The sequence below is a fragment of the Ostrinia furnacalis genome, unplaced genomic scaffold (assembly GCF_004193835.3).
Source record: "Ostrinia furnacalis isolate ACB-3 unplaced genomic scaffold, ASM419383v2 OfSCF1132, whole genome shotgun sequence".
In the NCBI taxonomy this organism is placed as follows: domain Eukaryota; kingdom Metazoa; phylum Arthropoda; class Insecta; order Lepidoptera; family Crambidae; genus Ostrinia; species Ostrinia furnacalis.
The window spans coordinates 375,668-402,239 of NW_021131371.1; the positions used below are offsets into that span (position 1 = coordinate 375,668).

Below are 26,572 nucleotides of genomic sequence, written 5' to 3' on the forward strand. Positions count from 1 at the left end.
CCTTTATGTATATCTATTTGAGTGCGTGTAGTTTTTTAAAAGTGCACAGTCCAAAACCGAATGCAGTGAAAAAAATGTAAAATAAACGTACCACTAAGGTATTCCCCGTTATTGTGGTCTTTTTTGTGAAAGACACAAGAATCACAGTTATTTTATTTATAATAAATTGAAATTTATTTGAAGATTTTATTGATTTTAGCCATCAAATATTATTGTGTTTAATGACAATCAATCTTTCTTTAAGGTGTGAAGTTACACATTATTTTATGTTTTGTTTGAAGATCAAAAATACTGTATAATTTCAAACAACAGATACTTTGGGCTAGCATCTACAAAAATGTAGTTTCTGAGCTACGGTCTAAGTTCTGCACTGCTTTTGTGTTATGTATAGTGGTTACAGCTAAAGAGGCTTGAAATCAAAATAATTTAAACATTTGGTGCGATACTATTTAATACGAAAATCTGGATTATCAGTCCAAACGGGCCTTTCTGTGCCTCATATAACAAAACAATTTGTAAAGATCGCAAGCTGATCACGTTAGACGTGCAACGGAGCCGTGGATCACATGTGATTCATGACCAAAAGGCCCAGAACACACGGAGAAACGCAACTGCAACGAAACCCTTTTGAAACCAGTTTCAACCATTTTCCACACACGCTGCAACCACAATCATTTCGGTTTTCTTTGAGAACAGACGTCTGTAAAATTAGTTCTTCGAGAGCGAGAGTAACTTTTTACACAAATGTAATGTTTTTTTGTTCGTCGTCAGCTATTTTGTACAAAAAAAGCCAAATCCGATGAATGAAACGCAACGCGAGTTTTCTACACGGCGGTTTCAATACGACTGATTTGCAACGCGTTTCAAACCGGTTTCAAACTGGCCGCGTCATGTGTGGTCTCTCAATTGACGCTATGGCAGAAACTGAGATGCAACTCAAAAGTAACTAGAAGTTGCAGTTGCGTTTCACTGTGTGTTCTGGGTCCAACTGTGTGGAGTGTTTATACACCACTAAATTTTAATCACCGAAAAAAAAAATTCTGGGTAATGAGTTATTGATACTGATCCCATTTGTGCAAAAAAAAGAGTAAAATAAAGTGACTCAAAATATCCTCCTAAAATTGGTAATTTATTGACACACGCGTCGCTAGCACTATTTAAGTACGATAATGTAACACTTATTAGAATTAAAACTGGTCTAAGTTAGCTAAGTATGTAATAATAACACTGGAAGCGTGGTCGAGGCGTGAGCGAGACAGACAGACTGATCGGGGCAATATGCGAGCGCGTACGACTACTCTAGCGAGCAGCGGAGTGACCCAGCTGTGACGCGTAAAATACGGACTAACGAAAATTTAATAAAAAAATTAACTTCATGAAAACCATTTCTTTTTCTTTTGCTTTGAATATTCCACACGTTTCTACATAACCTGTTAAAATTTTTTCGGTGATAAAAATTTAGTGGTGTATAGTATGTACCGCGTTTATAACACCAGCGTGTTTGAGATGCAAGTCAGCGCACGTGCACGCTCGGCCACAGCGCGAGCTTGCGTCGGCGCGCGTCGTGCAAGGCCGCGTGCGTGGCGCGTGCACCGGCCAGCGCGCCGGGCCGGTAGAGCCTTAGCGGCCGGAAGGATAGCAGCCTCAAGTCGCTGCTCAGCTGGCATTCCGAATGGTCGTGAAGACGCGGCGGCTTCCGGCGCTGGTGGTGCGAGTGAGGCGGTGCACTGCCTGGTGCCACGTTTAGAACGTAGCCGCCGCATTTCCGCGCGTTTCGCACTAGAAACACTGGTTTGTTCGTGCGAGCGGGCGGCGCGTCGGCTCGTGCGAATCTCTCCGCGTATAGCGACCAGGCGCACGCTCGAGCGACACCAGTGTTGCCAGCCGCCGTCGCTCGACGCTAAACAGAAAACGGACGCATTGATAGGAGCGCACCAAACGGGAGAAGCTCGGCGACTTTGCTTGTAACTGCAAATTGTACGCATGCATTTTTAAGCGCAACTTTATTTTAATTACAATTATTTAGTCATACACATCGAATACGATTCATGCCAAGTTTTTACTTTATACAGGGTGTTAGGTAAATGGGTATATGAGCCGACACTAGCCCATGTTAACATGGGCTTATAAATGGTACGGTGAAGTCAGAAAATTGATATCTTCATTTTAATTATTTTAATTTTCATACAAATCTGATTTTATACAATTTATTTTGTATGAAAATTTAAATGATGATATCAAACTTCTGACTTCACTATACCATTTATATGCCCATGTTAACATGGGCTAGTGTCGGCTCATATACCCATTTACCTAACACCATGTATTACTACAATATGCGCATGCATTTCATTCTACTAATTACATACTTAGACTTGATTTTTTAATACATTTACTACTATGAATCACATATTATGATTCATGTCCAGTTGTAAGTTTGTATAAGTATTTTTTTGTAAATTTGTAGCTATGCAAAGCAAAGTTGCCGAGCTAATTTCTAATAACATAGGAGCAGAATCAGAAATCGGATGAAATCAAAACATCGAAGACGCAAGGAATAAATAGGCATAGGTTCAACGAAATAGGAACTTTGCATTTGTTTTGATACATTATTTAGTGTTTTTTAAATATGACCATTTCTAATCTACAGGGTGTTAGGTAAATGGGTATATGAGCCGACACTAGCCCATGTTAACATGGTCATATAAATGATATGGCGAAGTCAGAAAATTGATATCTTCATTTTAATTATTTTATTTTTCATACAAATCGGATTTTATAAAATTTATTTTTATGAAAATTTAAAAAATTAAAATGATGATATCAAATTTCTGACTTCACCATACCATTTATATGCCCATGTTAACATGGGCTAGTGTCGGCTTATATACCCATTTACCTAACACCCTGTATACTAATATTATAAATGCGAAAGTAACTCTGTCTGTCTGTCTTGCTTTCACGCCTAAACCACTGAACCGATTTTGATGAAATTTGGCATAGAGATAGTTTGAGTCCCAGGAAAGGACATAGGATAGTTTTTATCCCGGTTTTTGAAACAGAGACGCGCGCGATAAAGACAAAATTCCACGCGGGCGAAGCCGCGGGCGGAAAGCTAGTAATACAAATAAAAGCTAATTAATAAAATTAATAATAAATATCATTAATAAAATTAATTAGCTGCTCACAAAGGAGACACAATCTATGAGTCACATTTGACTCACGAAAGTTATAGTAAAAATATCATAATCAGAGATGTATTCTCAAGATGCACATCAATGATCTGCTCAAACCCGGTACCTTTGGGTATGCAGATGACACAACAGTGACAGCCAAATATCTTTCCACCGCAAAAGCCAGCGGGAGTGAGGTCGAGTCTTGTCGCGAGTCCCTTATCGAACGCTTAAATTTGGCCCTTCAGGATGTCTCTGATTGGGGCGATGCCAATCTGGTCCAATTTAACGCGTCCAAAACACAGGCGTGTCTGTTCTCCGCCAAACGAAGTCCATTTCGTCTGGCTCCAACATTCCGAGGTGTGCCTGTTAAAATCACCGAGCGACTCCAACTTTTGGGTATCGAAATGTCCAGCAAGTTGAACTTTGGCGAGTACATCGAATCCATAGCGAAAACTGCTGCCAAAAAACTTGGTATCCTCTCGAGGGCAAGGCAGTACTTCTCCAATAAGCAAAGGCTGCAGTTATATAAAGCACAGATCCGACCTTGCATGGAATACTGCTGCCACCTCTGGGACGGCTCTGCCAAGAAATATTTGGCTGCTTTGGATTCGGTGGAAAGGCGTGCCAGGAGACTAATCGACAGCCCGACCCTTGTTGAAGCGTCGCTCCAGGAACTTGACCACCGCCGTAAAGTTGCTTCTCTAACGGTTTTCTACAGGCTACACTTCGGAGAATGTGCGAAGGAATTATATAACNAAAAAAAAAAAAAAAAAAAAAAAAAAGATTTGTTTCTAGGTTCATTACCTACGCTTATGGCGTTTCCGTATTCAGTAAATATAACTCATAAGAAATTAGGTAAACTTGGCGACACACAGACAGTATTATTTTTACATATAGACAAATGCAAAGCTCAATATTCGTATCGCAAACTATACGACTACCTAATAACAAACTCAACAATAGACAGTAAAATGAGTACAATAAGTCTTTTATAGTCAAGAATATTGTATTTAAAATCAAACAAAATCAACCCTCAAATTACCTTTCAAATCAAATTCAAAACAAAATTCAAATATTTAATAATGAAATTCGTCCTACCATTTTTTCCCGCACAAACAATAGAAAAAATATATTTATAGAAACATATCACATGGGTTTTATAAATATCAAATTGTATTCAAAACAATCTAATCAAGGTATTTCTTATTATCTAATACTTATATTAGTCTTATTAAATGTATAAATTATGTAAACATAAGGTCAATGACATTGGAATGAATTTTGAGTTGTAGATTATTTTATGATACAAATTATAATGTTTTGATATTGCTTTTGCTTTGCAAATATATTTTATCATACTGATCTACCATACATCTTTTCGAGAGAGTAAATGGCTTCTTTGAAATAAAGCATGGATCAGTCAACTGGTGGTAAAATCATCAAAATTACTATAGTTTGGTTTCAATGTTGATTCTTTTTTATGAGCTGTCAAAACTACATTCTCCTACTTTGTACAACAAACAGAAACTAATGACGTCAAGTATTTACCAAATCAATTTATTGACACTGTAATATTACAGTCAATGAAAAAGTTACTGTGTTTAAAAAGAAGTGTTTCTAGAATCCATAATGTACAGAATGTCTTGTGCTGCTTCTTCTCAGCACTGTGCACTGACCCATTTATTGCGCCGAAGCAGTGGTAGGGTTAATACTGGGACTTGTAAAATTGCTTTTTAAAGCCTACTTGCAATAATAAAATATATATTATGAGGTCTCACAGTGCGCGTGGACGCACAGGGTCACACACGAACCAATCATAGCTCTATTCAACGCCGTGCGTTCTATTTGCTGCTTCACATAAGTAAGCATCGTTTGTGAATCCCGTTAGTTTTATGAGATGGTAAACGAGGCCCTTAATATGATTTTAATTATTTAATTTATTTAATGCAATTATTATTGAAATTTTATGGGCCCTGGCCTGAAATAAATGAATTTTATTTTTTACTAGCTGACCCGGCGAACTCTGTTCCGCCTTAAAGGCAATAAATAAGCCATCGCAATTTTTCCTTATTTGCTCACCGTTTAGACCTACCCTGGACTACGACAAACATTTTAAAACCAAAATCAGCTCAATCGGCCCAGCCGTTCTCGAGTTTTAATCAGACTAACGAACATCAATTCATTTTTATTTATATACACTTGCGAGCAAAAGTATGGAATCACTTACATGAAGTTGTTTCCACGCGATCTTGTGTACTAACCAATTTGTTAGTAACAAAAAAAGTAGCACCATTTTAAAGATTAAACTTTTAACTTTAAATTGATACCAAATTCATTTAAATCACACCAGTATTTAAAAAAATATCCCGGCTGATGTGAAGAAGTAAGGAAAAAGACATGTATCAACTGTTTGATACGTCGCGAGTTGCGGCCTATTTATTCCCCATAAAAGCAAGTGTTTTCAGATTTTTGCTTTCACACGTTGATCCATACACATCTCCGCTTCTTTTGACACTTTACCTGGGATTCTACACCTTCAGAAGCAGCACAAATTGTTGCATTTTTGCAAGAAGGGCTCAGCCAGCGGGCTGTCGCACGTCAGCTCCACATAAGCCAGTCCTGAGTTTCGAAAGTTTGAAGACGCTTTCAGGATACCGGTGGCTTTATCCCGAGACCAAGTTCTGAACATTGCCGGTGCACATCGCAGAGGGAAAACCGTTTTTTCATGTCAACTTCTCTACGAAATCGTCATTTGACTGGTATCGACGTCCAGCAAGAGCTCAGAAATGTTCGTAGGATAGCTGTTAGCAAGTGGACAGTTTGTCTAAGATATAAACAACAGAATTTGACTCCAAAAAGGCCTGCCACAGGCTTGAAACTGACGGCAGGTCACCGATAAGTACGCTTTCAATTTGCTCCTACACATCTCGATCGGAAGTCGAGCAAGCCACCCCCATAAGCCAATGTTTTAGCGAACCAGCACTGCACAAATCGCTCCCTAGGCCGTCTATTGACCCGACCTCTTCGACTGCTGCACAGCAAAAACATTCTGCATTCATCGGAGAACAAAACTCGCCTCCATTACTCGCCTTCCGAGTGCGACCTAATTGAAAGCGTGCTTGTCGGTGACCTGCCGTCAGTTTCCAGCCTGTGGCAGGCCTTTTTGGAGTAAAATTTTATTGCTCATATCTTAGACGAACTGTCCACTCGCTAACAGCTATCCTACGAACATTTCTGAGCTCTTGCTGGACGTCGATACCAGTCAAATGACGATTTCATAGAGAGGTTGACATGAAAAAACGGTCATCCCTCTGCGATGTGCACCGGCGCTGTTGAGAACTTGGTCTCGGGATAAAGCCACCAGTCTCCCAAAAGCGTCTTAAAACTTTCGAAACCCAGGACTGACTTATGTGGAGCTGACGTGCGACAGCCCGCTGGCTGAGCCCTTCTTGCAACAGTGCAACGATTTGTGCTGCTTCTGTAGGTGTAGAATCCCAGGTAAAGTGTCAAAAGAAGCCGAGATGTGTATGGATCAACCTGTGAACGCAAAAATCCGAAAACACGTGCTTTTATAGGGGTAAATAGGCCGCAACTCGCGACGTATCAAACAGTTGGTACATGTCTTTTTTCTTACTTCTTCACATCAGCCGGGATATCTTTTTAAATACTGGTGTGATTTAAATGAATTTGGTATCAATTTAAAGTCAAAAGTTTAATCTTGAAAATGGTGATACTTTTTTTGTTACTAACAAATTCGTTAGTACACAAGATCGCGTGGAAACAACTTCATGTAAGTGATTCCATACTTTTGCTCGCGAGTGTAGATACATTTATTTTTTAATTTCTTCACAAGTCTCAAAATTCATACCAACGCTGACACATATAACTAAGTATAATAAATACGTAGTTAACGTACCTGGTTGGTAGGCGAAAGTCGGCTGGCGTCGTTATTGTGTTGTGACGGCGATCGGCGGCCCTCGCCCGGCGCTTCTAGCAGCTCGAACGTCACTCGGCACTCGTCGCCGCCGTACTGTGGAAGAGAATGGTATTGTTAGTATGTTAGGGAACCTTTTAAAATTATTCTCCATACCAGGGGTTCCCAAAGTATGCGCCGTGGTGCCCTGGTGCACCGTAGAAAGTAAAGAGGGGCGCTGCGAGTCAATCCTTTATGTCGAGTTGGCGCTTCCGCTTGAACCGTTCATACCCACGTCTTTACCTGCTCGTCTTTGTATCTTTTCAAAAGGATAGGACCACTTCATAGACAGAGCTTCACTGGATACGGGTAGTACAGGCCCGGTCATTGTGCAAATCCTTCGGGAAGGCCTCTGTTTAGCAATGGACGTCGTTCTTGGATGGATTCTCTATAATTTACCAGAGGCAAAAAGAGGACTTGGCCTACTCGTACTTCGCGACTGTGCGACCGGCGCCCGCAGTGAGTGTGCGAGCGCGACAGCAACATAATTACGCGCGAGCGATAAGGATGGGTAGCTTGGGGTCATTGGACAAAATTCTACGTGCTCGCAGACCAGACTATAGTATACTCACTGGGTCTTTGCATAACTCAGGGTTTGCAACAGTAGTAAGGACCTCGGGCCCTAGTTTTTTTTTGCGGCATCTAGCGAATATTTGCTACTAAATCTTGCTCTAGTAAACATCACAAATATACTCACGACTTTAACAAGGAACGCGTTGTGGTCGTGTCGCAGATATCTGGCAGCTCGGCGCACGTAGCCCAGCGGCCCGCGCATGCCGTCCCGGGCGCACAGCTCAGCGGCGCGCACTGACCACGGCTCCGACACACAGTGCTGCAGCTGAAAGGATATAGCTCGGTTATTATTACCTTCTAAGTCATACAAATAAACAAGCAAATTTAAGTCGTAAAGGTATAGATGACCCACGCTGAACTGTCCCACCAAACTCAATGACAGGAGGGCGCTACCATCGTTCAACTATATGGTTTCCAACATGGCAAAAATCGGAACTAGCGATCCGGGATTGACGGTGGCGCCCCACTGTCAATGTCATGCATAGGACAGTTCAGTATTTTGGAACTATACAGGGTGTTAGGTAAATGGGTATATGAGCCGACACTAGCCCATGTTCACCATAAATGGTATGGTGAAGTCAGAAAATTGATATCTTAATTTTAATTATTTTAATTTTCATACAAATCGGATTTTATAAAAAATATTTTGTATGAAAATTAAAAAAATTAAAATGATAATATCAAATTTCTGACTTCACCATACCATTTATATGCCTATGTTAACATGGGCTAGTGTCGGCTCATATACCCATTTACCTAACACCCTGTATATCATTTCCTGCAAATAAGCTTTAAAAACGCTTCTACAAAAGACAATGCTGGAAATTGGCGCCTTTTTTGGCGCGGCCTTCTACCAAACTTTGTTTTTATATTTATTTTATTTGTACAAAAAACACATACAGAGAAGAATCAACAAGGTACATTTACAACCAACAATAAATCTAGATTGTAATCCAAAAAAGTGTTTCTTCTGTTATATTACAAAATAGTATAATAAACCAAACTTACTATTTTAACATGTATACCTGTAAACTCAATCTGAACTGAGTTACGAGCGTTAGAAGTTTGATGACTAGGTTTGGTCGATGGCCGCGCGAAAAAAAGGCGCCACCCTTCCATACAAAATCTGGCATTGACATTTTGGTGTGATTTTATCCACCAGTTTCGAGGAATAACCGACTGCGCTAGTAGAAAAAATGATCTTTTTTCCTGAGTCATAATTCTGTTAGAAATAAAATTAATACTCCTAGGTGTTACTATGAAGACGTCAGTAGGAAGGCAGCATGCGTATATCAACACTGGCATTCAGTGAATTGCACATCGCATGTGTTTACATCATTATCTTCATTATTAATAAATAAATAAATTATGTATTTTATTGTAAAGCATAGCAATTTAAACCAAGAGCCATTTAGCAATAGCAGAATTGGATTATCGGATATTTGATTATTTTTTTAATTAATCAAAGTAAATACAGTAAAAAATTTACAGTTGACTACAACTGTCGCGATCTTCAAATCGATATTCTAAGGTTGGGTTGCTATATCAATTCTCAATCAAAATTCGTCCTTCGACTGTCAAATTCTGTTTTCGATCAAATATCTATAATTTTCGATGCATTTACACTTTTATATTGCTTGAAATAGTCTTACAAACAATATGAAAATGTATAAACATCGAAAACCGTTGATATTTCTACCAAAAACATAATGAAATGTCGGACGGATTTGGATTGGGCTTGATTATGGAAAATAGGATCCTTATGCCTGTTTTCACCATCAATCCCAAATTTTTAAGTGACCCCTATGTAATCAAAATTCATGTATGTTACCATAGGTGTCACTTAAAAATTAGGTTCGTTCGTTTCAGCCAAATGACGTCCACTGCTGGACAAAGGCCTCCTCCCAAGGTTTTCCACAATGCACGGTCCTGCGCTGCCCGCATCCAGGCTCTTCCCGCGACCTTTACCAGATCGTCGGTCCACCTAGTAGGAGGCCTGCCCACGCTACGTCTTCCAGCCCGTGGTCGCCACTCGAGAACTTTCCTGCCCCAACGGCCATCGTCTCTACGAGCTATGTGCCCCGCCCACTGCCACTAGATTTTAGCAATTCTGCGAGCTATGTCGGTTACTTTGGTTCTCCTGCGGATCGAAAAATAAGGTATTGATAGTGAAAACAGACATCAATCTACTAACCTGCCTAACAGCGATAGACACCAGCTTATCCAGCGTATACGCAGGATAGGCTTTGATGCCCAACATTTCCCTTGCGGCGTCTTCGTAGGCCGCCGGCTCGGTATTGCCATCTAACACTCCTTTGACCAGCTCCAGGAGTGCGTTGTAATAGTCCGCTGGGGAGGTCACGTCCGCTGGTAGGTCTGTGGAAGATTGGACGTAGGTAAGTAAAGATATAGGAAGGTAAAATTGCAATTGTGACACTTTATACTAGATCTATCAATGAGGGTTTTCGCGTATATCCGCCAGATAGACGTCGCGTAGACGCGAGGTCCAAATGCTGCATGATTGGTTATTTTTGACATGACATTGACAGTATTTGACAGATATGTCAAAATCCACCTATCACGCAGCAGTCAGTCCCGCCATCTAGCGGATCTTTCATACGCGAAAACCCTCATTAGGCTGGGTTGCAACACTTTAACTTCAACAAATGTCAAAAATCTGTCAAACTAATAAAAAAACCGGCTATCGTTAAAGTAAAATTAGGTGGTGCAACTAAGCCTAAGACTAGAAAACATCAGTAGGAAGGCAGCATGCGTATATCAACACTGATATTCAGTTATTTGCACATCGCATGTGTTTACATCATTGTCTTCTAGTATTTCTAACAGAACAAGTTGTGATAAAATGTTGGTCATAATAATATTTACGTGGGGTATCGCATGCACGAGATATTACAAATATTGTGTATGCCTACTACTCTTCATAGATTTGAATACCGTTGTGAACGCGCGTGGTTTAACATTCTTACGCAACCACAATACTTCATCATTCCCCAGCGCGAAGACGGCAAACAAATAGTCTTAACGCTATCACTATTCGTGTTACTGCCGTTTCAGCATTTACGCCATGGCGACTCTAGATACCTAGATGCACGGTGCACGCACGTAACGTCAATGTAACATTCTTAACGCAATCACAAAACGGGAATGTGTAACACAAAAGTCTTAATAACTTACAGTTAGCCTATGCCTAGATGCGCGGCGCTCATCCCTGGTCACACCCACCTAGCACTAATATAACAATCTTAACGCAATCACAATTCACTACTCACTGTTAGGCTTGAGCCGCAACGCCGTAGCCACACTAGGGTGCCTGGCGGCGCGGCGCTCTGCGTCCGCCAAGGCCGAGGCAGTCCGTAGGGCTCCGGCCAGTCGCTGGCACACTGCTGCGTGGAGCCGCAGGAATAGGTACCATGATGATGTGCAGACGAAGCGCGCCTCCTGGGACCAACAGTGTGGTTATTATACAGATATAAAACAATTGAATAGAAAGTATTTATTTGTGTCAATAAAGGTTAGATTTACAAGTCATCACAGTGTGCAACAGTGGTATGAAACAAAAAGGTCTATGACCCAGTGATTGTAGGAGAGCCAGTAAGAGCAAGGTTTTGAACCTTGAAGGCAATAAACAACTTCTTAAGGCCGGGTAACAGAGAAAATGGCGAAAATGAGGTTTTCATTTTTCATTTTTGAGGTACTAAACAGTAAAATAAAAGGCTAAGATTTTTTTTGGGCATAGTTGAGGATATTTTCTAGGGCTATTAACGGATGGAAACACGATTTGATGAAGTTGACTCGATAGAATAAATTCCCAAAGTTACCTCTATTCGTTTTCTAATAATGGTTTTATTTTTAAAATAAGCGATTTGAGATTCTGAATCTTTTACTAAACTAAAGTTCAGAAATAACTTGAGGGCTTTTAACGGATGAAATTTTTATATTGCGTCTTATTTAGTTACTATGTTAAAAAATGTGGAAAAAATCGCCCATGACGGCTTGGACAATCTCAATCAGTCGCGCGGTGGCGCTTACGGAGGACGGACGCGTGCCAGTTTTTTGGCCGTGACAGTTCTCGATTTGTCAATATTTTTGACAATGATGACTTTGATGAGTCACAGTATAATAATACCAGTGTTACTGGAGAAAGCTAAAATTTTTGATAATTAAGAATTCTGAATTTTGTCTACCTATTGAAATTTAAATCGTTGGCATCCTTTTAAACTAAGACTCTACTCATGATACATTCCTCAAATATGAGACAAAACCAATGAGTTAAAATTACATTTTAATAGTACCTACATACAATCGTCTTCACTCTTTAGAAGAGCACACTGACACAAATAAATAATAAAAAATTAGGTCAGTGGGTCAAATATAGGGGCAGCTGCACGTCACTGAAAGACGATTCTGTTTACTCGGCATCTGGGCTGGAGAACATGAATCCTTGCTTACAGATGCAGATGTAAATAGAGTTATAATTGGACAAATTTTACATGAAATGTTTAACAGAACTCAGTTAAAAGACACATACATGGAATACCAATAAGGTTGCGGAGGGAAAGCTACCTATTATAAACTAGCGGCCGCCCGCGACTTCGTTCGCGTGGACCTCGTTTTACCCCCGTTAGATATGATGTTTTACCTCATTTTACCCATGTTGATAGATGGCGTTTCACGGTTTCCCCCGAATGAATATTTACGAACGTCATACCGTAGTTTGTCCAGTGCTGTAGATTTTAACCAATGACGATAGATGGCGCTTTTAGACACGTCTTATTTATTTATTGAAATTTATTTGCCACATATCGTCATAATGTTAATCTGGGTTATAAACAATAATACTGTAAAGTTTCAACAAAATCCGTTCAGTAGTTTTTGCGTGAAAGAGTAACAAACATCCAGACATCATGACATCCAGACATCCAAACTTTCGCCTTTATAATATTAGTAGGATATTTCACAATCCAAACTAATATTTACTATTTAGCATTTACTTACAGTAAATATTAGTTTGGATCGTGAAATATTTAAAATAAAAAAAAGAATAAAACAAAATAGGGTTTCAAATTACCTATCTATAATCTAATATTATAAAGAGGTAAAGTTTGTGTGTTTGTATATTTGTTAAATTGTAAGGGGTAATCTCGGGATCTACTGAACTGATTTTAAAAAATCTTTCACCAATAGAAAGCCACATTATATCTGAGTGTAATAAGTTATATAAAAACCAAAAAATTCCACGCGGGCGAAGCGGCGGGCGGAAAGCTAGTTTATTTATAATTATGTAAGAGCATAATTATTAAAGTCGAAGTCAAACATTCTTTATTTGTGTGGACCTATATTAACGAGAGATTACAAGAGATTACAAGGCGTCAAATATTTCAAGAAAAAAATTAAAAACTATTATAAAGCTAAATTTTGCTCTCATGGAGCCTTTACCTACTCTGACAAATTAAGACTTAGAGAAGAAACTAATAATAAAACTATTTAACTGTCCTGCAATGAAAAGCTTGATCGGGTACAACACCTCAAGTTATTTCAGAACTTGATTTCATTAAAAGACTCCGAATATCAAATCGCTTAGGTATCTAAAGTCAAACGATTCTGAAATGTCAAGTGGACTAATGAATAACCCATTAAGATAGTAGCGCCCTCCTGTCAATGACATACCTGGAACGATAGAGTTTTGAACAACTAATAAAAATGCTTTGTCCTAAATGACTGACGGATATCGTAGAGACCTGAAAGTTGGAAGGTGTGTTCTTTTTATGACGTAGGCATCTCATAAGAAAAGATTTTCCGAAATGGGGTCATGAAATGAAGGGGGTGAAAAAAGGGGGCAAAGTTTGTATGGGACAAAGTGATTCCTTGGTTCAATCTACTTGAAATTTAGTTTAACAATACCTTAATATAATTCATGAAAGACGTGTGGAACGGGTAGAAATTAATTTTGGCAGTCATTTTCTTCGAAGTTGATATCAATACTACTTAGTGCCTTTGATTTAATAACTTTTTATTTTTACAAGTGTTTGAAAACTCCATTTCAGATTGTGTTCAATGTCAAGTGAAATCTCAAATTGAAATGTCTCAATCTCAATGAGGAGACTCTGTATTTATTCCTAGAATTCCCCAAACACCGTCAAATTACCCTTTCGAATTCAAGACAGTGCAGTTTCCCATTAGTCTGCTTCGTAATGACTATAAACAAAGCTCAAAGTCAAACTCTAGGGACCTCTGCTTAAACTCTCATGAGTGCACAGAGGTACGCAGGTAACCGCGTGTGATGCTTATAGCAATTTTCGATAGGTACAGAACCCCGTACATTCGTCATACATATTATAGAAAGAAAACACCCAGACCAATACAAACAAATATGTTTCTGCAATTTAAGTATGATATTTTTATTTATTAATAAACAAAGAGACTGAACAAAATTGATGCGTACCTATACTGATTAATGTTATTAACCACATGCAAAGCTTCGTGAATTGCAACAACTACACTTGCGAGCAAATGTATGGAATCACTTACATGAAGTTGTTTCCACGCGATCTTGTGTACTAACCAACTTGTTAGTAACAAAAAAAGTAGCACCATGTTAAAGATTAAACTTTTAACTTTAAATTGATACCAAATTCATTTAAATCACACCAGTATTTAAAAAGATATCCCGGCTAATGTGAAGAAGTAAGGAAAAAGACATGTATCAACTGTTTGATAACGTCGCGAGTTGCGGCCTATTTACCCCCCATAAAAGCACGTGTTTTCGGATTTTTGCTTTCACACGTTGATCCATACACATCTCCGCTTCTTTTGACACTTTACCTGGGATTCTACACCTTCAGAAGCAGCACAAATCGTTGCACTATTGCAAGAAGGGCTCAACCAGCGGGCTGTCGCACGTCAGCTCGACATAAGCCAGTCCTGGGTTTCGAAAGTTTTAAGACGCTTTCGGGAGACTTGTGGCTTTATCCCGAGACCAAGTTCTGAACATTGCCGGTGCACATCGCAGAGGGAAAACCGTTTTTTCATGTCAACTTCTCTACGAAATCGTCATTTGCCTGGTATCGACGTCCAGCAAGAGCTCAGAAATGTTCTTAGGATAGCTGTTAGCAAGTGGACAGTTCGTCTAAGATATAAACAATAGAATTTGACTCCAAAAAGGCCTGCCAGAGGCTTGAAATTGACGGCAGGTCACCGATAAGCACGCTTTCAATTTGCTCCTACACATCTCGATGGGAAGTCGAGCAAGCCACCCCCATAAGCCAATGTTTTAGCGAACCAGCACTGCACAAATCGCTCCCCAGGCCGTCTATAGACCCGACCTCTTCGACTGCTGCACTGCAAAAACAGTCTGCATTCATCGGAAAACAAAACTCGCCTCCATTACTCGCATTCCGAGTGCGAGCTGATTGAAAGCGTGCTTGTCGGTGACCTGCCGTCAGTTTTCAGCCTGTGGCAGGCCTTTTTGTAGTCAAATTTAATTGCTCATATCTTAGACGAACTGTCCACTCGCTAACAGCTATCCTACGAACATTTCTGAGCTCTTGCTGGACGTCGATGCCAGTCAAATGACGATTTCATAGAGAGGTTGACATGAAAAAACGGTCATCCCTCTGCGATGTGCACCGGCGCTGTTCAGAACTTGGTCTCGGGATAAAGCCACCAGTCTCCCAAAAGCGTCTTAAAACTTTCGAAACTCAGGACTGGCTTATGTGGAGCTGACGTGCGACAGCCCGCTGGCTGAGCCCTTCTTGCAACAGTGCAACGATTTGTGCTGCTTCTGTAGGTGTAGAATCCCAGGTAAAGTGTCAAAAGAAGCCGAGATGTGTATGGATCAACGTGTGAACGCAAAAATCCGAAAACACGTGCTTTTATAGGGGGTAAATAGGCCGCAACTCGCGACGTATCAAACAGTTGGTACATGTCTTTTTTCTTACTTCTTCACATCAGCCGGGATATCTTTTTAAATACCGGTGTGATTTAAATAAATTTGGTATCAATTTAAAGTTAAAAGTTTAATCTTTAACATGGTGCTACTTTTTTGTTACTAACAAATTGGTTAGTACACAAGATCGCGTGGAAACAACTTCATGTAAGTGATTCCATACTTTTGCTCGCGAGTGTATAATTAAATTTATTATCCAAGCTCTAAATAATCGCTACTAAGAGTAACTTATCATAAAAAAAAATTCCAATCGCTCAAGCTCCCAAGGGTCTACCGATAGGTCGGGTGACGTAATCTTGAAATTCTTTAAGCCGGCGCAGAACTTCCAGAAGGTCGGGCGACGCCACGGCCACTTTGAACAGTGTTTACTTCTGCAGTTATATTTTATATTTATTCGATTCTAGAATATATTCCCAAAAAGTCTGAAAGGTGTATTAATTTGTACCACTTGGATATGATTTCTATTAGAAAGTGTTGTGAGTGTGACGCTTGAAGGGAAGGAAGTCAACCTACCCTAACCAACTGCGTATTTCTATACTGTGTAGCTGGAAATTGTGGCGGGAGCTCTTTGACGCGCTGTTTTCGGCGAAGAATTGCGCGCGCAGATTTTGACAGCGCGAAATACCTACTTTAGAAGAAATACCAAGCCTTAAAGGAATAATAAACAACATCATAAAGACATAACTGCTTTTTTACACCTCCACAAGATAGCAATGCCTATAGACAAAGTAACATTTGCAACAGGCTTAGTTTTATGATTGGTTCACGTAACAAGTTGATGAACCAAAAAAAGCTTATTTTTTAACCCAATATTTGGTTTACATAGGCCACGGAGAATGAGATTACTCACACCAATGAAAGACATTTATATTTACATTTAGAAACACCATAACACAGAATAACTACTGACAAATTATTTTTAAAACAAAAATAGTTTATCTTTAAGGTAACATGCTATAAAAACATCAAAATGGGTATGTTAATCTCCAATTTTTTTTACAGATTACAATCAAAAATATATTTTACATTCAATAAAAGCACAAACTTACATTTGGCGGGTGATCTCTGTAGTCCAGATCGCTTTCCTGCTTGATATCGTTCTTTATGGACGTGTCTTCGTTGCTGCTGCTCCGTTTCACGCTGTTTGTTGCACTCACTGGCTCTGAAAATGGATTGATATGTTAAAAATTTAATAAACATCATAGAAAACAAACGAAAAAGTTGTTAATTTGTTTGGAGCATCTCTACAAATGGAGTGTTTGCAACGGGTCCGACAGAGAATATCATCATCATTTCAGCCATAGGACGTTTGCTGCCGAACATAGGCCTCCCCCAATCAGAATATGCACTTCACAAAATGCGCACTTTTTATACAAATGTAATTGCTGAAGAGTTTGCATAATATTAGAATGGAAAAGTGCGCTTTTTGCCTAGTGCACATTCTGTATCTCCTAGAAATGGAAGTACATATTTGTAATCGATTTATTATAGTATGAAATGAAGAGACATCAGTAGGAAGGCAGCATGCGTATATCAACACTGACATTCAGTGAATTGCACATGGCATGTGTTTACATCATAGTCTCGTAATGTACTAAATAAATGACGAGTTACATAATTAATTTTATTTACTACGATCAAAGTTTAGATATGATGTCGCAGGTTCAATTCAAACTGTACATAAAAATAATTTCGAAAACGACATTCGACAACAATCAAATAGCAAGAATAAAATGTCGTAAGCTGAGATATTTTCTGAAACATCGTTAGTATTTGGGGGTCATTCAACCCTCTCTCATAACAGACATGAGTGACAGAGATAGCTTTTTTTAGGCTTTCTCTGGATGGCTTAAAGGGAGCTGCACCGGTTGGAAGAGGCCAACTAAATAAATGCTTATGTTAGCTTAAATGTATAAAAAATGTTTACCTTTACTGTCTGTATTGTTGTTGTTCTTAGGTTTGTTTTCTTTGTCATTCTTGTTGTTTCTGCTGCTCTTGTCTGATGCGGCATCCGATTCTGATGACTGTTGACAAATTAATTACAAATTATTGTAGTTCTTTAAGAATTTTAATGTATAAATATAGTAAAGCACTTTACATTAAGGTTGTATAGTTCTACAATCACTAGAGAGTTAGTTTCCGTCCTAACTTCATATCCTGGGCACGGGGAGCGATGCCTTACAACCATTGCTTTCCACCCTCACAGCATTTTTATAACAAATTAGCTAAATTCTATGTAGGGTGATTGCTATAGTAATGAGCCTATACAGTTATTGGCATATTGGATTGTTAATAAGTAAAAGACAAAAATATTTACTACATTGGACTGCATATTGCTCAGAAAAAATATTTGTGTCTTTTACTCTCTTAATAACTTCCATTAGGCTTGTTTCTTTTCATTTTAGGCAAGTTGGCCAATAACTATGTATTGGCTAAATACTATAGCGATCACCCTATGGTAGGTATGGACTGGAAAAAACTTCTAAAAGGAATTTAATTTTTATCATTTCTATTCCTTGTTTTAGAGCTACATTTCGTACGATACATTATGTCACGTTTATTTAGTAAACAAATCTATTTCTATGTCTTTCGTATGCGTATAAATAGATTGGTTTAGCGGGTACAGCAAGTTGAAAACTTGTTTTTGTCTAATTTAACGTGAAAATTAAGCTGTAGAAAACTAAGACAAAGAGACATCAGTAGGAAGGCAGCATGCGTATATCAACACGGATATTCTGTGGTTTGCACATCGCATGTGTTATCATCATAGTCTCATGTACACTTAACACTTTAACAGCAATTCTAAACTATAGGTTTTAACTAAGTCAGTGTCTAAGGTATGATATAGTTCCAAAATACTGGACTGTCCTATCGATGACATTGACAGTGGGGCGCCACCGTCAATACCGGATCGCTGGTTCTGATTTTTGCCATGTTGGAAACCATATAGTTGAACGATGGTAGCGCCCCCCTGTCATTGAGTTTGGTGGGACAGTTCAGCGTGGGTCATCTATAGCGGCACGGGAGGTTTTTGTGACGGTCAAACGTCACAGAACTGACGGTTAACCGTCTCTGTGGTCTAGTAATAAGACCACCTGCTTCATACGCAGAGGTCCCGGTATCGATTCCCAGTGGGGGCAGATCTTCTGTTCGGTTTGGTTGGTGGTAGGGCTTGTTCTAAGTCCGCCTGGCTAGCTACCACCATCTTACCTAAGTCTGTCGCCATAAAAAGAATTTTAACAGCATTGTTGTGTTCCGGCAGTTAGAGGTAAGATAGCCAGTTCCTCCGTGGTTGAGGATTCAGGGTGAAGCTCGCTTCCACCTTCGGCCTGATCGTCACTTACCATCAGGTGAGATACAGGCCAAGAGCTTCCTCGTTGTGGATAAAAAAAAAGATTTGTGTGCTCCGTCACGTCATAATATGTCAATGTCACCCCTCCCATGCCGCTTCCAAACCTCAGGCACTGACTGAGTGCCAGACCTATAACAGTAATTCTAAACTAGCATTTACCTCTTGCTTCTCTTGCTTGACATTCGACCCGTTGTTGGTTTTTTCGTCGGCAGGCTCAGCGGGACTGCCCGGGCTTGGCGGGTCGATTTTTTCCTCTGTAACAAAATAAGATATTAGTAAAAATTGACATTTTTACACACAAAGATAAGTATTGCTATTTTGTAGCTTTGTATTATGTTTTGGAGACATCAGTAGGAAGGCAGCATGCTTATATCAACACTGGCATTCAGTGAATTGCACATCGCATGTGTTTACATCATTGTCACCTTATTATAGTTTTAAAAGTAAAGCCTTGTATTTATTTGGTCAAGCTTATCATTCGCCTGAGCATGCTTAAGTGGATACTTAAAATATCCAAGTTTTGTATTTGGGACTCAAATGCCCGTTTTCACCATCAATCCCTAATTTTTAAGTGACACCTATGACAACAAAACTCCTGTTATATGTTACCATAGGGGTCACTTGTGTGACCGTGAAAACGGGCATTAAAGTGTTATTAAGTCAGTACACAATCATATCCATATCCATAGTAACCTTTACTTATTTTAAGACTCGAGACAACGTAAAATATGCAAGTATTTGTTTTGGACTTTCCAAGATTTGGCTTTTCCAAGTATTTATTCAATACACTCGCTGACATAGCCCGACGGACTAGCAAGCTGAAGTGGCAATGGGCAGGGCACATAGTACGCAGAACTGACGGCCGATGGGGCAGCAAGGTTCTGGAGTGGAGGCCGAGTACCGGAAAACGCAACGTGAGACGTCCACCCTCAAGGTGGACCGACGACATCATAAAGGTAGCAGGAAGGCGCTGGACGCAGGCCGCTACCAACCGGGTAACATGGAAAGCATTGGGGGAGGCCTATGTTCAGCAGTGGACGTCCTGTGGCTGATGATGATGACGAAGCAAGTTTCATCTTCTATCTTTACTATGTATTTACAAGAAAAAAGTATTTAAGTATGTTTATAACAATAGTACAAGCTCTGCTTAGTTTGGGATTAGATGGCGCAGAAAAAACAGGTATTCCAAGAATAATTCAGTACATACCCTCATCCCTTTCATCGTCGCTCAACGGCTGTCTAGGATGCGCGAACAGATCCGGCAAGAACTGTCGTAACAACTGCTTGATTCTTCTCTTCTCTGCCTTCTGAATCGCCGTCTGCCTTCTGGCGTGGTGTATGAGTAACTCCGTACAGTCTCGGAGGATTTTTATTGCTGTGAAGAAGAACGGAGGTTATTAGTGGCAGGCCTGTTCATCTCCGCGAGTTTACATCGAAAACAAAACACGCACGATGGCCCACCTACAGGATACTATTCGACAAGGCCTCACATACGAGCGAACATTGACTCACGCACGCGTATTCTTGTGTATGATGGAAGAAAATAAAGAAAATGGTGTACTAAATACTGTGCAGTATTTAACTGCCTAAATAATAATAAAAACACAGAATGTACTTTTTTAAGTTGCCTCAAGACACTGAGAGGTAAATAAGTAGTTAATATTATTCATGATAATTCATGTATTTCCACCTCACGTCACATCATTTTACCGAAGTCAGCCCTATAGCTTCGGCGCAGTGCCGATCACTGACGTTTGTCAACAAAATGGTGCTTGACTCTTGAGACAAGCTAAATTACACCATATTGTTAATGACATTGAGCATACATTTTTTTAAATACCTTCGCGAAGTAAAACTTCTGTACGTAGTACTTATTATTATTCTGTGGTAGTGGTAAAAGTGAGTGGGGATGGTAGGGGGTAATAAAATAATGTCAGTAGGAAGGCAGCATGCGTGTATCAACAGTGTTCGTTCTGTTTGCACATCGCATGTGTTTTCATCATTGATTTTTGGATGTGTGTTTGATTTTTAACAGGTACAAGGGAGGTATTTGACCGCAATCACACGATGTAAGGGAGATGCAGTCTAGGATGGTACATATCTGCCCTGTAATTGCCTATTCACTCTTGCCTTGAAAAGGCCCGGATTAGTGTTCGGGAAAGAGCAGCAGCCAACAAATTCCAGTCCCTAGCTATTCTGATTTTTATGCCCAGTAGAAAACAAGTACGTAGTGAAACAATGTTTTGTGTAGACAATTTTGTTGAATGTTGACATGTTTTTGTTGATTGTGTAGGACAAAACACGCTCTTTAGTTTTGGTGTGGGTGTTATTATCATGTAAGTACATGTCTACATTTTTCGGTTGGTCTAGGGTGGTCCTCCTCTCCTAATTGCCGTGAGTAGGCCCATAATATTCTAATTTTGAGTACATAATGGATGCAATAAAATATTGAGTATTGACAGAGTAAATACAAATGTAGGTCATCTTCATAGAAACGCACCGAGCGCGGTTTGTATGTTTGCGCGCTAATCCACGCTAAAATTTGTCAGTGTGTGCGTGCGCGCCGCATACGTATTGGCGCGCTCACATACAAACCGCGCTCGGTGCGTTTCTATGAAGATGACCTACTCATTTGTATTTACTTTGGTATTATTATTCTTACCCTCATGTCTTCCTCGCACAGCATAATCCAAACTTAGATGTGGGCCCGGACGACGCGCGGCGTAAGCGCTCTCTAGCTCGTTGAATAGCGTCTTAGAGCGCATCGCTTTGAGGTCGTTCTGCTTGAAGTTGATGCCTTGATGGTCGAGCGACTTCAGGTAGTATTTCTCGTTTTGCTCGCGCCATTGCTTGTTGAAGCCCTGTGGAAAGATGTTGATTAAATTGAGACATATAAGTGGGATTTTTAAACTAATTAAGAATTTCGAAGTCGATTAACTTCGAAGTCCTCCTATGTTGCACAAACTTTTGAATGGTCAGGTGAGGTGTAGCAGTCTCCTTCAGCGTATCTGCCTCTCCATACCATACAGATATCCTAGACACATAATCACCAAGATTTTCAAGATACCGGCTACGAAAACCAATTTGGGTCGTCAATCTCCTATGTACAGACTCCTTAATGACTACAACACACTACAGAGCAAGGTTCGGGATTTAGATGTATTTTACGATAAGCACCCTAAATTTAAAGATAAATTGCATAAGCACTTAAGTTCTGCGATGTAGGGCACGCTTTTTTTCTTGTTATTATTTTTTTTTTTTTTTTTGGTTTAGCGAGTCGCTTTTGTATTCGTTTTAAATCTCCGTCTGAATGTTGTGCTTACCCTTAAGTGACATATTATATCAGAAATGTTATGTTCATAAATGTTAATCATAAGAGTATAATATATTATGTTGTTGGTATGCCATATAAATAAATAAATAAATATGTTCTTATAATTAAATTCGTTGCGGGTCTAATAACAGTTTTTTTCCCCCGGGACAAACTTGACCTTCACTGGTTGGGTTTTATTGGCGATCAAGCTGTAGATCCTGGCTACACAGGAGTTGCAGCGGTGGGAACGAGAAGTGGGAATATTCCCGTTAATAAAGATGGGACCGTATCAGACGCTTAAGGCAGCAAATTCAGTTTAAGGTAAGTCGTAAGTGACCTTAGTTATTTCAACACACGATTTAGAAAGAATCGTGGATGAAAGGATTTATAGAAGGTTGAAGAGGAAGCTTATGTTCGAAGACCCCCAAATGCTGAACCCATGAACCACAAAGGGTGATATCAGCCAGCTTACCTTCTGAGCCTCCCTCCATTCCTCCTCCTTAGCCTTCAGCCGCCTAAGCACCACCGGCACAGCTACCACAGGGTTCTTCTTCAGCCCCGCTATGATATCCACCGCCTGCGACAAACGACGCACAGGTTATTATATTTGAAAGGCTCAAGGCTCACTTGCACAGTTCAATGTAACATTACATGGGTATAAGATACAGAAAAAGTGTGTAGTTTTGAATTTACAGTTATAAAAAATTGTCCGACCGACATTGTTAACTGTAACTAAGTTTTTTACTATCTGTGTCGCGGCCAATGATCTGTAGGTCAGGGCTAGAATGACAGACGTCAATCACAAGACGTCTTTAATGCACCAAATCCCTACTAATATTATAAATGCGAAGTAACTCTGTCTGTCTGTGTCGCTTTCACGGCAAAACCATTTTGATGAAATTTAGCATAGAGATAGTTTGAGTCCCGGGATAGGACATAGGATAGTTTTCATCACGGTTTTTGAAAGACGAAATTTCAAAGCCGGGGGCGAAAAGCTAGTAAGATATAAATCCAGTGCTGATATGTTAGATTCATACACATACTCAATCACAAATTGGGTATTAAATACAAATAGTCTGAAACCAACTTATTCACCAATACCATAATTTGCCAAATCAAGCCATCAATCATAGGTACACAACACACTGATACTTTAGAAGGCTCTCGGCTCATGGCGTTCTATCTCGCGGCCAAGTGTGTTTTCACCTGTCAGGGTCATCGATATTTATAAATCGATACATACACAACATTATGATCTTTACAAGTGAAATAACTCAATAGAAAAGACGCAATATTCACGTCAGTTTGTAAAAAACCGGACTTTAAACAGCAATATCTACAAGAAATAAAATCATAATTTGTCCTTGAACTGTCTACATTTCGTAATAACATGACGGTCTGACTCATAGTCTACATATTAATGTTAATTCTTCGTGTCGTGTCGACAACAAACCTACACAGTGTCAGCCCAAAACTCCGCTACAAGAGCAGCGTTGTCAGTAGCATTCATTAAATCTTCCTGCGTGCAGTTTATTCAGTTAAATCAAATTAATAATTCAAAGTAAAGTATACTTGAACTGTGCACGTGAACGCTTATTTTATTATCTATAGCAGTCTATTTACTACAAAAGAAATTAGGAAGGGATTGCAACTTAAAAAGGAATGTAAAAAACAAACTAAAAGATGCTTTGACCTTTTTTAGTCATGCTTTAGTTTAAAAAAGGGTTGCTATAAAATATACATTTAAATCGGGGGCCAGAAACTATCGACATATGACAGGATTCGAACCTGCTATCTATGGTTTATAGACTGTAGCTAGCCACATAGCCAAAATAATTAATTCACCTGTAAAAAAGTTCAAGTACTATGGGCCACAGTTTCAGCTACCCATTTCCGGACATGTCGTCTCGTTCTATCGCAAAGAATAGCCATTTGATGAGAGCGAGAGAAAACACGAAAATGGGTAGCTGGATCTGTGGCACACTGTACCTATAGGTCGACCAAGATGTTAGAGCCAACGGATTTTTCTATAGTCTGGTCTGCGAGCACGTAGAATTTTGTCCAATGACCCCAAGCTACCCATCCTTATCGCTCGCGCGTAATTATATTGCTGTCGCGACTGTGCGACGGGCGCCCGCAGTGAGTGTGCGAGCGCGACAGCAACATAATTACGCGCGAGCGATAAGGATGGGTAGCTTGGGGTCATTGGACAAATTCTACGTGCTCACAGACCAGACTATAGAACTAAAATCAAATTTTGTAATTCAGGGGTTTAGTTGTCAAAAATCCGCCGTCTCAAAAATCTCAGTCGCACTATAGGGTGATTAAAAGTAAATTAACAACATAAAATAAAGCATAAAAAGCGTAACACTTGCCACATCGACCGAGTGTAGGATAGACAGTGATGCATCATGGAAGCGTGCATGCATATGCTGTTCAAATCTACGTATAACGTTAGTGTGCATGTAAAGTGTGGATAACATTTTAAATGTGTGTATATTTTTTAAAAGTGAACTTGGCGATAAAAGTTCTACTAGTGTAAGGGTGTTTCGTAGTGTGAATAATATACACGATGTGTATCGTTTTACATGGTGTGTAGTGACTAGTATACACGGGGTGTAATGTGACAAGTATACACGGGGTGTATTGTAGTGTTGTGACAAGTATACACGGGGTGTATTGTAGTGTTGTGATAAGTATACACGGGGTGTATCGTAGTGTTGTGACAAGTATACACGGGGTGTATTGTAGAGTGTAGTGTGACTTTTATACACGTCGAGTCTATAGCGACATTATGTTGTGTAGTGTGGCTTGTAGCGTCACTGTGACTAGTATACACGGGGTGTATTGTAGTGTGTAGTGTGGTTAGTAGCGTCACTGTGACAAGTATACACGGGGTGTATGTTGTGACAAGTATACACGGGGTGTATGTTGTGACAAGTATACACGGGGTGTATTGTAGTGTTGTGACAAGTATACACGGGGTGTATTGTGTTGTGACAAGTATACACGGGGTGTATTGTAGTGTTGTGACAAGTATACACGGGGTGTATTGTAGTGTTGTGATAAGTATACACGGGGTGTATCGTAGTGTTGTGACAAGTATACACGGGGTGTATTGTAGAGTGTAGTGTGACTTGTATACACGTCGAGTCTATAGCGACATTATGTTGTGTAGTGTGGCTTGTAGCGTCACTGTGACTAGTATACACGGGGTGTATTGTAGTGTGTAGTGTGGCTAGTAGCGTCACTGTGACAAGTATACACGGGGTGTATGTTGTGACAAGTATACACGGGGTGTATCGTAGTGTGTTATGGTGTGTAGTGTGGCTAGTAGCGTCACGCCCGTACCACCTTATCGCCGTATATGCGCCGTAACGCCCTCTGGTGGATGGTGGGCGAGTGTCCACCGAGGCAGTCGTCCAGACGGTGTCTGGCCGCGTCGTCTGCGCTCATCCGAGCGAGCTTCTTCTGAACGCCTTCTAATACGCGAATGGTGGCTGCGTTGGTTTCGATTACCACGTCCAGCTGGAAAAAAGTTAAGGTTTTAGTTTTGTAACGACAGCATGTCACCTTAAAATAAACCTCCTTAAGAATGCCATGTTGTAACTATGAATTTTTTAATAAAATAACCTAAAGACCGGTCGCCGAGCAGATAATCATAATCATAATATCATAAAATTTCGCACGTAATTATATTGCTGTCGCGACTGAGCGACGGATGGCCGCAGTGAATGTGCGAGCGTAACAGCAATATAATTACACGCAAGCGATAAGGATGGGTAGCTTGGGGTCATTGGACGAAATTCTATCTGCTCGGCCACCGGACACTACTAGAATTTATTAATATTCTCACCTCAAACCGCTCGTCCTCGCAGCGGTAAATGTACTCCTCGTATTGCGTCTTGCGTGACGTCACGAACGTCGAGTCCTCGCTCCAAGTCGGGAACGACACCCAGGTATCATTCAATACCTGGAAGAAATGTGGGTTTCAATACATATGATACAGGTAAAGGATATTATTTAACTGAACAAAATAATACAGTAGTGAAATAAGTAATACTTATTTGTAAGGCATTTGTTTTAAGATTAAAAACCAGATGACTTTTTCATATGCTTTACTTGAATTCCTCATTCATCGTGAATCTCTTTAAACTTCTCAGAAACTCTAAATGTCTTTTTATAATTATTTAGGAATTCAAATTACTAAAAATAAATT

General features: G+C 39.8%; 1 protein-coding gene across 1 annotated transcript in view; it reads right to left on the reverse strand.

The window, feature by feature from the left end:
- Positions 1-1,394: 1,394 nt before the first annotated feature.
- Sin3A (SIN3 transcription regulator family member A) overlaps positions 1,395-26,572 on the reverse strand; it is a 70,661-nt gene continuing 45,483 nt past the window's right edge. Inside the window, exons 18-30 of the mRNA XM_028302548.1 lie at positions 26,210-26,326; positions 25,708-25,881; positions 22,826-22,930; positions 21,703-21,901; positions 20,248-20,415; positions 19,200-19,294; positions 17,616-17,712; positions 16,738-16,850; positions 11,013-11,181; positions 9,917-10,098; positions 7,847-7,987; positions 7,093-7,206; positions 1,395-1,900 (exon numbers count right to left, since the gene is read on the reverse strand). Coding sequence (XP_028158349.1) covers positions 1,514-1,900; positions 7,093-7,206; positions 7,847-7,987; positions 9,917-10,098; positions 11,013-11,181; positions 16,738-16,850; positions 17,616-17,712; positions 19,200-19,294; positions 20,248-20,415; positions 21,703-21,901; positions 22,826-22,930; positions 25,708-25,881; positions 26,210-26,326 — 2,061 coding nt within the window. The 3' untranslated portion in view covers positions 1,395-1,513. The remainder of the gene's footprint in view (positions 1,901-7,092; positions 7,207-7,846; positions 7,988-9,916; positions 10,099-11,012; positions 11,182-16,737; positions 16,851-17,615; positions 17,713-19,199; positions 19,295-20,247; positions 20,416-21,702; positions 21,902-22,825; positions 22,931-25,707; positions 25,882-26,209; positions 26,327-26,572) is intronic.